The sequence below is a fragment of the Colias eurytheme genome, chromosome 5 (assembly GCF_061535395.1).
Source record: "Colias eurytheme isolate Ceu_HAF_F1 chromosome 5, ilColEury1 Martin Lab GWU primary, whole genome shotgun sequence".
NCBI classification, from domain to species: Eukaryota; Metazoa; Arthropoda; class Insecta; order Lepidoptera; family Pieridae; genus Colias; species Colias eurytheme.
This window is the reverse complement of record NC_142984.1, coordinates 7,515,602-7,529,237: the sequence shown is the minus strand read 5'-3', so window position 1 is coordinate 7,529,237 and position 13,636 is coordinate 7,515,602. Positions and strand designations below refer to the sequence as shown.

The 13,636-nt window shown below is 32.0% G+C and overlaps 2 protein-coding genes across 2 annotated transcripts in view; both read right to left on the bottom strand.

Annotated features, from left to right (window-relative positions):
- Positions 1–208: 208 nt before the first annotated feature.
- Positions 209–9,958, bottom strand: LOC149908541 (NADP-dependent malic enzyme-like). Its single transcript, XM_090102213.1, has 13 exons — positions 9,954–9,958; positions 8,964–9,120; positions 8,371–8,529; positions 7,877–8,058; positions 7,359–7,539; positions 5,486–5,614; positions 5,140–5,322; positions 3,874–4,096; positions 3,464–3,606; positions 1,764–1,934; positions 1,389–1,512; positions 871–1,030; positions 209–286 (listed from the first exon to the last, which is right to left on the bottom strand). Exons 1-13 carry the CDS (start codon positions 9,956–9,958, stop codon positions 265–267), a joined length of 1,839 nt encoding a protein of 612 aa, XP_089958339.1. The 3' UTR covers positions 209–264.
- Positions 9,959–10,905: 947 nt separating this feature from the next.
- Positions 10,906–13,636, bottom strand: part of LOC149908539 (NADP-dependent malic enzyme-like) — a 36,508-nt gene continuing 33,777 nt past the window's right edge. The window contains exon 13 of the mRNA XM_090102018.1: positions 10,906–13,621. Coding sequence (XP_089958144.1) covers positions 13,461–13,621 — 161 coding nt within the window. The 3' untranslated portion in view covers positions 10,906–13,460. The remainder of the gene's footprint in view (positions 13,622–13,636) is intronic.

Below are 13,636 nucleotides of genomic sequence, written 5' to 3'. Positions count from 1 at the left end.
TATAACTAAATATCTTTATTTTGAACTAATATTTAAAATATAACTTAGAAAATATGATAAATACATTATAACACAATATTTCGATTTCAAATTCAAATTAGAATATAAATAATCTTCCTTCTCAATTTATCCAATTTTAGTGTATGATTAAACTATAATTTATATAAGTTAAATATACCTACTAATTGTAGTGTTTTGAAGTCTTGGTTTTTCTTCTATTACATTATTTTGTTCGTACACAGTTTGCACTTACGCCTACGCGATTTATTTGGGCTTTGGATCATTTCTGTAAATGAAAATTGAAGTTATTAGCAAATCAAGTAGATACAATTTCAATTCGTCATTAGAACTATATGTTAGTAGGTTACGCTGAAAAAATATTTACTAAAAGTCTGTGATTCATGTAGGTACCAATGTAAGGGAAAATAGGTAAGTACATACTAACAATTTACTACAACTGTATTTAACAAATGTTTCACAACATTTATTGATGCAAGTAGGGACTTAATACAATTAAATCAGTTAAAAGCATTAGTAGCCACAGCAGTTAATGGCGGACGTGTGTTCAACCTTAAAAAGGATTTAGGAGCGGGTTCATGTATAATAGAAATAGGTCTCTCTCACATCGAATGCGATTACATTAAGTTCTATTTCTATATGGTTGAACGAGCTTAGGAAACATAGCGGTCAGTACTGACCATGATTTCTCGCGTTATAGTTACTAGTGGTGTAAGCACTTTGCTGGTCTTTTAAGGACATTTGAGCTCATTTCTTGAACCCTTATGACGTCACTGTTCTGCTAATATTATACTCTACTAGGGTAATAATACTACCATAAAATAAATTTATAGAGTATAGGGAGAAACTTACACAAGTCCTTTGTAAACTTCCTCAACCGATTTAACTTTGATTTCTGGCGGTTTTGGGTATGGATAAAAAGCCGGCAAAGGAGAGTAGTATTGCAAATCATATATATGATCATTTAAGAATGCCTTGAAGTCATTCGGCTTCGGATGTACCGTTGCAATTCCTGCAATATGAATGAGAGCTTTAACATTTTTAATGCTTATTTTTTATGATGGACTAAATCTATTCAATTTTAAGGTATTGTTCCCAAACTTATGTGGATATGATTATGTAGATTAGATTACACATTGCTCCTTCAATTTTTTATCAATTATGAGTGATATAATTTTATAACTGTTAAATAATTATAATATTAAAACCTCTACATCGATTTATGCTTACTCATACTCATTTTGAAATGAAGTATGATAATCTAGTTTATACTAAAAAAAGCTCCTTATACAAACATATTCCAACCAAATTGAGAAGACATTCATACAATGCCAACCTTGTTATAAGAAAATATAAGCTGACAGATTCACCTTTTTGATACGCCAAGTTGCAAATCTCCAGTGCTATGCTATATGAAACTTTTCTGATATCTGCAAGAGGTGGGTAAATACGGCCGATCCCCAAGTCTGATTCGCTCACAAAATTGGCTAGTGTCTGATGGAAAAATAATACATTCATCACACTATTTTTGAAATTTAATGAAATCTCTTACACCACACATACTGGCTGTATTTTCTTTTATAAATGGTAATTTTAAAGTTATTTGTTATAAATTTTATAATAACAAATCTTTGAATGTAATGAAAACTAAGCTCTTCTACTGATTTAATTTATTATTTTAATAAATGCAATGTTACGCAGCTAGTTGATAACAAATTCGAGACAAATAAGTTACAAAAACTTACTCGAGCTGCGCTTAAGAACATATATTCGGGAATAATTCGTGCACGAACTGCAATAATGCCCAACGCAAGGCCGGGGAAAATGTACGAATTATTGCCTTGTCCCGTATGATACTCTTTGTCCTTATATTTCACAGGTGGAAACGGTGACCCGGATGCATAAATACATGTGCCCTGAGAGAAGATAATTAAATTATTAAGTGCATGTATAAAGAAGTGCTGGGTTCGATCCCCTATTAAAAAGATAGATTAGTAGCGCAAAAACATGCCCATAAAAAACGATACCTAGTAAAATGAAATAGATGTGTATTACCTTTCTATATGCAAGGATAATATGCTGGAATACTTTTCTATATGCAACGATAATATGCTGGAATAAGATACTTGTTTTATTTCATAAGTTTAAAGGAACAGGTATCAGGTAATTTTGTTATTATCAGAGGTTTAGGAAAACTGATCTACCATGCTAGGCAATAAGTCGACGGACGCGTTGTAACTTCACGGACTATTTAATGCTGCGTAGTACAATGATTGTTCCTACAATAATATGTCAGCTCTTTGTCGCGAGTAGATAACAGATTTCTAAATAGTTCCTAGTACAACCTCTGTGACAACAATGCCCCTGCGTTTGTTACTCTGATATTCTTGGTATTAAACACTTGAACATAATATTAATTAGTTGCTATGTGTATTTGTATAACATGTTATTTAATGTAAAGTTCAATAATAGTAAAGCAAATATCAAATTTTAGCTAAATAACATACATTACCTCAGCTCAGTCACCATTAATGCAAGTACGCAATGGGATTTACGCGTATCGCATACAAATCACGATTTGATAAACATGTTTATCATATTAGGCGTATTTCCTAGTAAAATCTAATATACGTTTAACGAAATCTCGCATATTCAGAGATGGTTCTAAATCTATATATTTATTTATTGATAGGTTTTGCAATGATAGGTACATGTGGTAAATACTAGCTATGCCCCGCGGTTTTACCCGCATTTCTCCGCTCCTATTGGTCTTAGCGTGATGATATTATAGCCTACAGCCTTCCCCAATAAATGGGCTATTAAGCACTGATAGAATTTTTCAAATCGGACCAGTAGTTCCTGAGATTAGCGCGTTCAAACAAACAAACCCTTCAGCTTTTTAATAGTAGCATAGATTTGTATTTAATAACATTAAAATATTATTGTATGTGAGAAATTAATAATTAATGGTAATGTGAGTTGGTAATATGTGTTCTTAAAATGAGCTATACATGCTTTTGCAATTTCATTTGATGGTTATTTGCAGATGTTTAATGGTTTTCACAGTTCTGAGAGCTAAATAAGCAAAAGGAGGGTTATTAAAGACCATGTGGAAGAAATGTGTCCGTAATTAACATAATTAGAATAAGACTGAGTGAGAATATAAAGCAAAGTCAGTATATAGCAATAATATAAAGTTGCAAGCAAAAGGGCAGCGTGCTTGAGTTATAGTGATATTATACAGAACAAAATTTGTGATTTTGTTTGTAGGAAGTACTAATCCTTGAAACTATTGATCCAAATAACAAATTTTGCTAATAATTTTATGAGTGCAGACTACATTAATATTGTAGGTATTCCAAAAGGGGTGATACATTGAAAAATATGTTATATTCTACTACAATAAACAACATAAGAAGCAGTTCAATAATGTCTGTGTTCTTACATTTGTGTGGTTATAAGCTTCCTGGGGCGTACACTCTGCCTTACTGGTAGGATTCGAAAGGGCAAATATGACGGGCCTTTCTGCATTCTGGGCCATCTGCTTGAGGATTTTCTCATTAAATGCACCTCTTACTGTTGAACATCCTGGGAAATAAATAATTTTCAATTACAAGAACTCTATTAAAAAGCTCTACATTTTCAATTTGCCTATTCTTAAACAAAAATATATTTAAAAAATCCTGTAAAATTTTACTTAAATCCTGTAAAGTGCCGGCAAAGAAGACAATAGTCAATTCGCTATACTAAAAAAACTTCCTAACTACTATAGATTTTTCCTATAGATTGCATAATGCATATGTTATATCTACGTCTGCCGAACATAATTATTGTCACTTTAAAAATAAATCTCACCAATGAGGCACGTCGGTTTCAACGTCTGCACGCACTGCTCGAAGTCCTTCGACGGCTCCACGTCTTTGCCAAAGTGTTTGCAATGTTCCGGGATACCGCCTTGCCGCTTGGTGCTAAGGAGACCCTCAATGTCGAACATGTAGACGCGATTGCGGGCGTCGTTCTCTGACAACCCTTGTTCTACCATGGCCGCTACGGTTAAATTGGCTATGCCAGTTGCGGCCTGGGGAAATGAAAGAAGAGTACTTTGGGTTTGGATTAAGGTTATGTGATAGGATATGTTCAAACATGATGTAAAACGTTATTATCTATAGTATTAAAATATTAGTACTAGAATCAAATAGTCAAGTCTTAATTAAATTCCATGTTCAAGATGTGCACATATTATGTAATTCATAAATCTTACGATTTATTATCTTCATTGAAAATTGATATGGAGAGCAATAAATAATTAGTGTGGATTTTTTTAAAGACTACAGAATGAATTTAAATGAAAATACTTCTATCATAATATGTGTAGGTAGGTAAAGGTTATTTTTATGATTGCTACCGCCCACCATTCCAAAATGCCAGTGAGGTAACACACGTAGTCATTGACTAAGTACCTACTATCGATTTGATTAGTCCTAACGAATTTTCCCATACGTTAGTAAATAGTTTGGAACTCGTCAGAATAATTGTAATTCAAATAGACCAATTATAAATTGAGACTAACTACGATAAACTCGTTATAATCAAGTCAAATGCTATTCGACTGTATTCCTAACACTGCTATAATACATAGTATAATATTAATGGACTAATAACAATGGCATAAGCATTAGTTTAGAACATATTAGGCACTAATCAGCTCGTGTGTATAATCACTACGGATACCAGAGCTCGGGTATTGTGGAGCACAATTAAATAATTACGATAGCTATTCGAGAATTCAATTGGCACACTAAAGGTATGAAGTTTTATGCTTAAAGCAATAAACGTTATTGAAACGATTGTAGATGTAGCGCTTATTTTTCATTAGATATAACCGTTGCTTATTTAAATAAAAAGCAGACGTTCGGTTATTGAACTTCTGAAATATTTTTATTTACGAAAATTAAATACTTAAATTAAAAATTTAATTAATATTGAATATCACTAATATTATCGAAACAAAATCCCTAATCAAAGCGAAGTATAAGTAGGCAATAAAGTAGTAACAGATTTACAGATGAAGTATAGTTACTTGCTAGTGCAAAGACTAATACTATCTATAGGTTTACTCACAGAACCAGCGCCCAAGAACATGAACGTGTATTCAGCTAGCTTTTTCTTAGTGATCCTCTCTGTTGTCATCAAGCCGGCGACAGCAACACTCGCAGTGCCTTGTATATCGTCATTGAACGTACAATATATATCCCGGTACTTGTTTAAGAGTCGTGTTGCGTTGCCTAAAGCGAAATCTTCAAACTAAAACCAAGAATATAACTTGAACCTTCAATTGGCTTAGAATTTTGCTTTATAAAGCTTGTAATCTTTGACTAAAGATTGAAATAACTGTCATAATTATATATGTAGAGCAAATCTATAACCATCATAAAAACTTATTATATTGGGAGGAAAATAATTTTACTTGTAAAAGAATGTTAGCGCCATATCTCTTGATGCAGGCCTCCATGAATTCAGCCACAAATTCATCATAATCCTTTCCACGTACTCTTTTTTGCCGCAGCCCAATGTATAGAGGATCCTCTAAAAGTTCCTAAAAGTTATTCAAAAACGACATTTACTATTTCTGTATGGAATTAGTTATCCTTATATCATTTTAGAAACACGTGAGTCAGTAAAAATGACATCATCTTATGTGAGTAGGTAATGCATATGCCATTAGCCATGTAGGTACCTGGTGCAATAAGAACCTGATATTCAGACAAAATCCCCGTATAGTTAACTGAGGCTACATTAAAGACTATAAACTGGTAGTTAATTATCATACCTACGTCTGAAATCATACATGAAAGCAACACAAATATAATTTTGTTAAAAACGAAATAATTCAGTAGAGCAGAACCCAAGTAACTTTGTTTGAAAATATTACGTTGCCTTTTTTCATGTCACGATCGTAACCTACACTCACAAATTAAACTTTATAAATCGCTCGCTGTAGACCACAAAAACTGCCGCTTCGTGATATCGTATTATCATAAATTGTAACCGCAACGAGCGTGGAAAAAGTCCCAAAGTCTAGACCACAGTTTGTCAACTAATCGAGTTTTTGTCGGCGAATAGCACCCTGCGGCGTGAATGGGCTCGTTTGCTCGGATAACGTCTAACGAAGCAGTAGTAGACACATTTTTGGTAGTAGTACTTTTAATACTAACAACTAATGAAAATAGAGAACTGAATGTTTCTTTTCTAGGTTATACATTTATAGCACAAAATCATAAAGATCTCATTGATGCCACACATTTATTGGCGATGTCTGTTGCCATCATTATTGTTTCACATAAGATCACGCATGTACCTATAGGCTACATCTATTCTATACTAATATTATAAAGCTGAAGAGTTTGTTTGTTTGTTTGTTTGTTTGTTTGTTTGAACGCGCTAATCTCGGGAACTACTGGTCCGATTTGAAAAATTCTTTCGGTGTTAGATAGCTCATTTATCGAGGAGGGCTATAGGCTATATAACATCACGCTACGACTAACAGGAGAGGAGCCACGGGGGTGAAACCGCACGGAGTGGCTAGTTTTATATAGAACAGAGAAATATCAGTATTATAAACGTCTCCAATCTGTATTGAACATTTTTATATTCAATCTGAATAACACTTAAAACAACTTCCTAAAGTGAGTAAAATAAATTCATAACAATTAGATAATAAAATTTATACGTTTGCGTAACTTATTTCGTTTTATATAACCCGGTCCATGATGGAATTCCTTCGTCTCTTTCGGGCGATTTAAATGCATGAAGGCGCCCGCGTATACTTCGCTATCTAGCTTAATTTCAAATTCGTACATTTAAAATCTTGGTATTTTATTATATTATGCAAAATAATTATCATAATGGGTTATTAAACCAATTGGAGTATAACGATAGCAATTATAAATTTATAATTTATGCTTTACTCTATATCTGCTCTAGCGCGTTTTTTTTTTAAATTTCACAATTTTTTAAAGTTAGTAGCCACACATATCCATCCCTTAAACAAAATATTTTAACATTTAGCTGCTTCTCTCTTTTCGGTCGTAGTCTGATCTTACATATAAACATTCCTGAATATATTAATAACTAGCAGTCCACCCCGGCTTCGCCCGTGGTACATATTTACGTTTTCTCTACGTAAGAACCATCCTCCTACTTCAAGGAATATAATAAAAAAAGAATTAACGAAATCGGTCCACCCGTTCTCGAGTTATACGCTTACCAACACATTTTGCGATTCATTTTTATATTATAGATTATTAGAGAGATTAGATAATATAAACATAATGAAATACCTGATTGTCAGTGCCCACATCCAGGGTTACTGGCAGACATTGGTGTGGTTTTATCCCAGCTAGAGCGGTATACAGCGCCAGCTTACCAATTGGTATACCCATACCATAAGCACCCAAATCCCCGAGACCAAGGATCCTTTCGCCATCCGTGAAAACTATCGCTCGTATGTCATGTTCTGGCCTACGATTATAATTAATGAAGAAAAAATACTATCTGTTAGTATCAAATTACTATCAAACTTTCTCGCATAGATGTAAATAAAAATGGAAGTATTAATAATCTTCGTTTGTAGAAAAATAGAGCAGAAAAGAAATAACATAAGATCAGACTCTAACAGCGAATCTGTAAAAACTTATGGGCAACATTTTAAGGAACATATAAAATTTATACAATAACATTATCTTCACTTTTATCACAGATTTTGTAAAAGTTCACTTTACAAACAACTTTACAAATCTCACAAAAATACTCACATATATTCTGTTATACCACATGTTATACAGTCAATTTCCCTTACCAATTTTTCAAAATGTTCAACACGTGGCCCTTGTCGTTTATAGTTATGAAGAGTCCTCTAGCCCTCTTGTAAACTAGACCGAACTTTTGGCACGCCAAGCCGACGGTCGGGGTGTACACGATCGGCAAATATTTTTCAACGTCAGTCGATATCAGGCTGAAGAATAATTTCTCATTTGTGTCCTAAAGAAATATATCTATGAATGTCGGGCGTGCTCCCAAAAAACTTTTTCTTAACTTCGCACAGTGGACTAAGAATTTAATTTTGTAAAAAATTGAATTAGTAATGACTCTACCTGTAAATCAAGTATGTACCTAACCCTAGCTTCCATATAAGAACAATATTTTTGAGTATTTGTAGAAAAACCGATATGCTATCCTGTATTGCGACATTTATTGAAAATATCATAAGGTTATAATAATATTATATTATGAAATAAATAAAATAGGTAGGTAGGTAATTTGATATTGTACTATCACAATTTAATTACTTACATGCAGCTCCACCAAGTACAAGTATTTATTCAGATCGTTCTTGTATCTATCCAAAGAGACGCGGCAAATATTTAACTGTTCTTGTTGCGTTTTGTAAAGTGGAGCTAATAATCCAATAATGCCAAGTGCCTGTCGTTCTTGTAAAGTGAAGGCGAGGCCCTTTAACATTGTTAGAATTACTTAAAATGTTACAATTCTCTTGGAAGACTATGGAGTATTTATTGCATGAAATGAATATAACTTAACTAATTAATGCAGAGTAGATATCAAGAAAATATAATATACCTAATTGAAATTCACGCTTATTTCAATGTTAAAACAAACAATATGTTACATGTATTTGGAAAATTGAAAAAAAAAAATGTAGAGTATAACTACCTAGATAAAGGAAAATTCACACTCATCTCAGTTTCACTATTTACATTTTAAATTTACTTCCGCTTTACAAAAGTTATGATAAATTAGTTATAGCTCTAAATTAAAAAGCTCCATTTTCTCACACAAGACCATCGTAATTAACCGAACGCTGACGTTTCAATCGCGTAGAGCGCTCTAATAAAATAAGACAGTCAATAGTTTGAGTCAATAGTAACCTTATTGAGTCTCGGGTCCCGCAAATGATCAATTCCTCTCACCATGTTAGGGCAAATGGATACCTCTTCAAAATAACGAGTTTGTATGAAATCGGCACATTGGAATTTCGTCAGTAGAGACGCGATTGTTTTGTTTCGTTCTGTGCGGTTCAATGAACTGGAAAACGTCTTGTTGGTTGGATGTTAATAATTCATAAAACTTATTAAATTTATTTATAAACAGTATTAATTTTATTTATATCTTGTTTTTTTTTTTACTTAAAATAACGCATTTGAATTGTCATAAAGTTAACGAGTGTTTATGAACAGGTAGTCTAATCAACCAATGCTTAATTACCTTAGAAAAGTTTTGAAATTAAAGGCTAAATAAAACTGTATATAGAAATGTGTATTTATTCTACATAAATACCACATTTCCTTTCCTAGATAATTTGTTAAAAAATAATGAATTATTTATAATAAGTAATGATTTTGTGACGAAACGTTTCAAACCTAAAAAAAATTCTGCTGCGACCTCCTAAAGTGCCTATTTAAAAAAACACGACAAATTGTGCTGATATTATAATGGTGATATACTTACAATATATACCGTTTCAAAATCATTTTAAATAAATAATAAATAAAAGCACAACTCAAAATAGCTATACGACAAAGAACGACATTGATGCGTAGTTTTCCTCTTTTCTGTCACAATAGAACGAAATAAAAAGTATTCACGTATATTATAAATTAAAATGAATATAGCCTTTTTTCTAAATCAGTCGGGTAAAGATACAAGAAAGATACTTACCACCTCAAAGCCTCATTATAATTTAATTGATTTTATACGACTGTAAATTATAGAAAAAAAATAGAAGAATAGAAAAGCATGAGAAAATTTTCGTTCGTTTTTCCGTTAACGTGACAAGGTTCCACGTATTTTTTCTATATAGAATGTGTCATCGTGGTGTGGTGTCATCTGTATTCTAGCGAAGCATTCTCTACCTTTACCACATCTTCGCTATCAGTGGTGCTTGACCACTGTTATGTGAAGTTGTTGAATGTTAATAGTTAAGTGTCCTTTTAATAGTTAAGTGGTGAGTGTAGGCCATAGAAATCTAAATAACAAGACACATAGAAGTGCTATAATGTCATAATTCGTATGAAAACCGCTGTCGCCAAAATCAACACATTCAAACCGAAAGCTAAACAGTACACACAAGTAAACTATGCCTTTTATTGGACAGCTTGATTTTAGTGAAAACTAACTTAACTATTAAATTAAGCTTTTGAATATGTATCCTAACGCACGAATTTACGGTTTATTTTAGAATAACATCCCTAAGTATATGAGACTTTTTGCTCCAATACGAACAAACGTGATAATAAGAATGGTCGACTGTGTCATTCATTGTTATTTCGATTACTATGGTGACACTCGTAATAGGTACTTTAATATTCTATAATTTTAAGGAAAAACGGCATTATTTCTAAAAAAAAATCTTTTCCGATGAAATATTATTCCTTTATAAGTATAATTACAACTTGTGGAAGAATTTCTGCAATGGGAATTGCTGAAACACACCATGTATACACTCATACGTCTCCAGAGCAACTGAACAGTGACGAATGCACTGGTGATGTGAAAATCACCTGAGTGGCGACAAGGTCACGCACGCTTACGACTTCTAGTGTCTTGTTATTTAGATTTCTATGGTGTAGGCACGTTTGACTGTCATAATAAATTTAGGTATGTTCTTATTTATTGATTTATTTTTCTTATCAGATAGGATTTCATAGATTCAATTTATATTTATACAGTACCCTGCGAGTTGCATAGATAGCTATTGCGAATCGTAAGGAACTTATTTTCCAATTTCGTGGTACTGCCAAATCAATTATACATAATTATTTTATACTAAAACAAATCTGCAATAAAAGGATAAAAAAATAACACAACGTATACGTTTCGAACATATTTAATTAGTAACATCCATTCATAATCGTTTTAACAATTTACTACGAACATACAATAACGTCTTTCATTCCAAACAAGTTACATTGGAGAGGAGCTAATGTTAATTGACCTAACTGCACTTAAGTAAAAACCCTGGTAACAAAACGAATACAGGATAAATTGCGACACAAAACATTAGTTAAACATTTAAACAAAACACTTTGGGTGTTACAATAACGTCATAAAGCAGTATTACATACAGCGTGGGAAAAAGACAAGCTATATAGATCGTCTAGCGCCATCCCTTTCACACACTGGATATTTAACTGATTTAAGACTGTAACAACCCTGGTTAGTTAAACCGTATTTCTACATCGTCACAGCAACATAATCACCACGTATCTTTAGATACAAGCTCTAATATAAATAACTTATTAAGACGTTTATTAGGAACCGGAATAACATTACATTGAACTGATAAGTGCGTGAATTAATAAGTGTTGTTTTCTTGAACTCGATTTAAATATTACGGATTTGATTGTACATCTCTGTCCCTTTTTAACTTTCTAGACTGACCGCTACTAAAGCGAGAGGCAAGATTCCTTAAGATTTATTATTTATGTTATTAACTCAAATAATAAAAGTAATGGCTCATGATGGTTATATCGTTACAAATAAAGATACTGAAAAATCTAATTATCAAGAAATTTAAAACAACTTCTTAATAACAAGAAGATTTACCAAAACATAAAAATGTTTGTACTAAGAAAGATAAATTACTATAATATTGAGTTATTTCGGTTCCTAATATCGCTATCTCTTTCGCTCTGCGAATATATTCGTCTCACTATTTCTTTAAATACTGAACACAATACTAAAATGATTCCGAGTCGAAACATATAGAAAGATTTTAGTCATGATTGTCGCCTCACATCAATTATTGAGGTAGGTTCACAATTTTTCACTCTTTGAGTGGAAATTTTGCATGAGAATCGATTTAATCTCTTTATAACTGGTATATTTTCTTAGATTTAATAGAAAGAATATCATACATAGACGATATAATTTAAAATAATGCTGCGGTGACTAGACATTAAATACATTCATTTAAACATATTATGATGAGCTGTTTATACACATATAATACGAAACCTTAGCTTTATTAAAAACATTTATACTTAAAATAAAATAAATAAAAATAATAAAAGTCAAATGATAATACTCGTATAAATACCGGTTAAGTTTAGCAAACTTAAAAATCATACACAAAAATGTAAAAGCAACAACCGCAAGGAAATACAGTTTCATCGGGGGATACAACCTTCGTTTGCAATAAGAAAATATCAAGAAATCAGCGAAATCACACAAAAATATGATTAATATACGTATAAATAGATAGTGCAAGAAAATTATGAATTTTCGAGAAGAAGCGTAAACAAGGCCACAATTTTAATACTAACATCAATTTGAACATTGTCATATGAAGCTACACTACAAACACATTCATATATTATACGACGTGACAGCTAACACTACATATAGGTAATAATAATTAATTTGTGAATACGTTATACAGTCAATTCTTAAGTGCCCGCTCAAACAGCTTTCGGAACTAAATTTTCAGTATGAAATCTATCTTTTATAATACTTATTTACTATACGTTGAACAATCTTAAACTGGGCTTTTAACGCTAGCACGACTCTAAACGTTTTTACAGACTATAAATAAATGCATCATATTACAATATTTTTAGCTGTATCCGATTGGGCATCTAAAAATTTAACTTTTTATTTAGCTGTCAAATAGATTATAATACGATTATACTTTGAAATAGTCTACGTTATAGAGGTAATACTTTATGTATAATGTTAAAAATGGACATAGAATAATAATAATTAATAATACCTCATAGGAGGTGCGGAACATTGAATTCTTTACCAATAATAATTTATCTAGTCATACAGCAGGCATCCTAATACACCATAACGTTAATTATATTAATTTTCGTAATTTTGTGAAGACTTGGTACATTTAAACACATTAGAAACTCGTTGTACACGCAAGTATAGTGAAAAGAATAAACATGTACACATATTACTTTAAAATTTAACGATCTAGTTGTTCTACTTTATTGAATTTAAATTTACAAATAGTTAATTTTAACGAGTTAATAACATAATATATTATAGTATGTTATTAACTGTTAATATATTTATATTATAAAATTTATTGGTAAATATTCTTTCTAGAAATTGGGAGTTATTGTCTTTTGCCAATCTGACCACCAGACTGCGGCTTGAAAATATAACAATTCAATATTATAATGACAATTAAGCTTCACATTCAACGAACAATACCTCTAGATATTTTCGAAAAAAATAGACAAATGCACTGTGCTAAATAAATTAACTATTGTATACAAGGAATTTGTCATTAAATCTCCCAAAAAATACTCTAAACACACTTACACATTGCGGTACAACTCTCTTGTGCTACCACCAATTTAGTAAAAGATCTATTAACTTTAAACGCGAAACAATCTAGTCATTTTGGATAAGATCTAGATATTTTTGGGCACCGGTTGTATTGGTCTTACGTTGAATTTCTCTTCGGGCTTCCAATCCCAGACCACGGGCATAGAGCTCTCGTAGTAATAATTGTACATTTGATTCTCGACGTGCTTTGCTAAATTCTTCGGCTCTGGGTATACTGATGCGAGACCTGGAAAAATGGTAG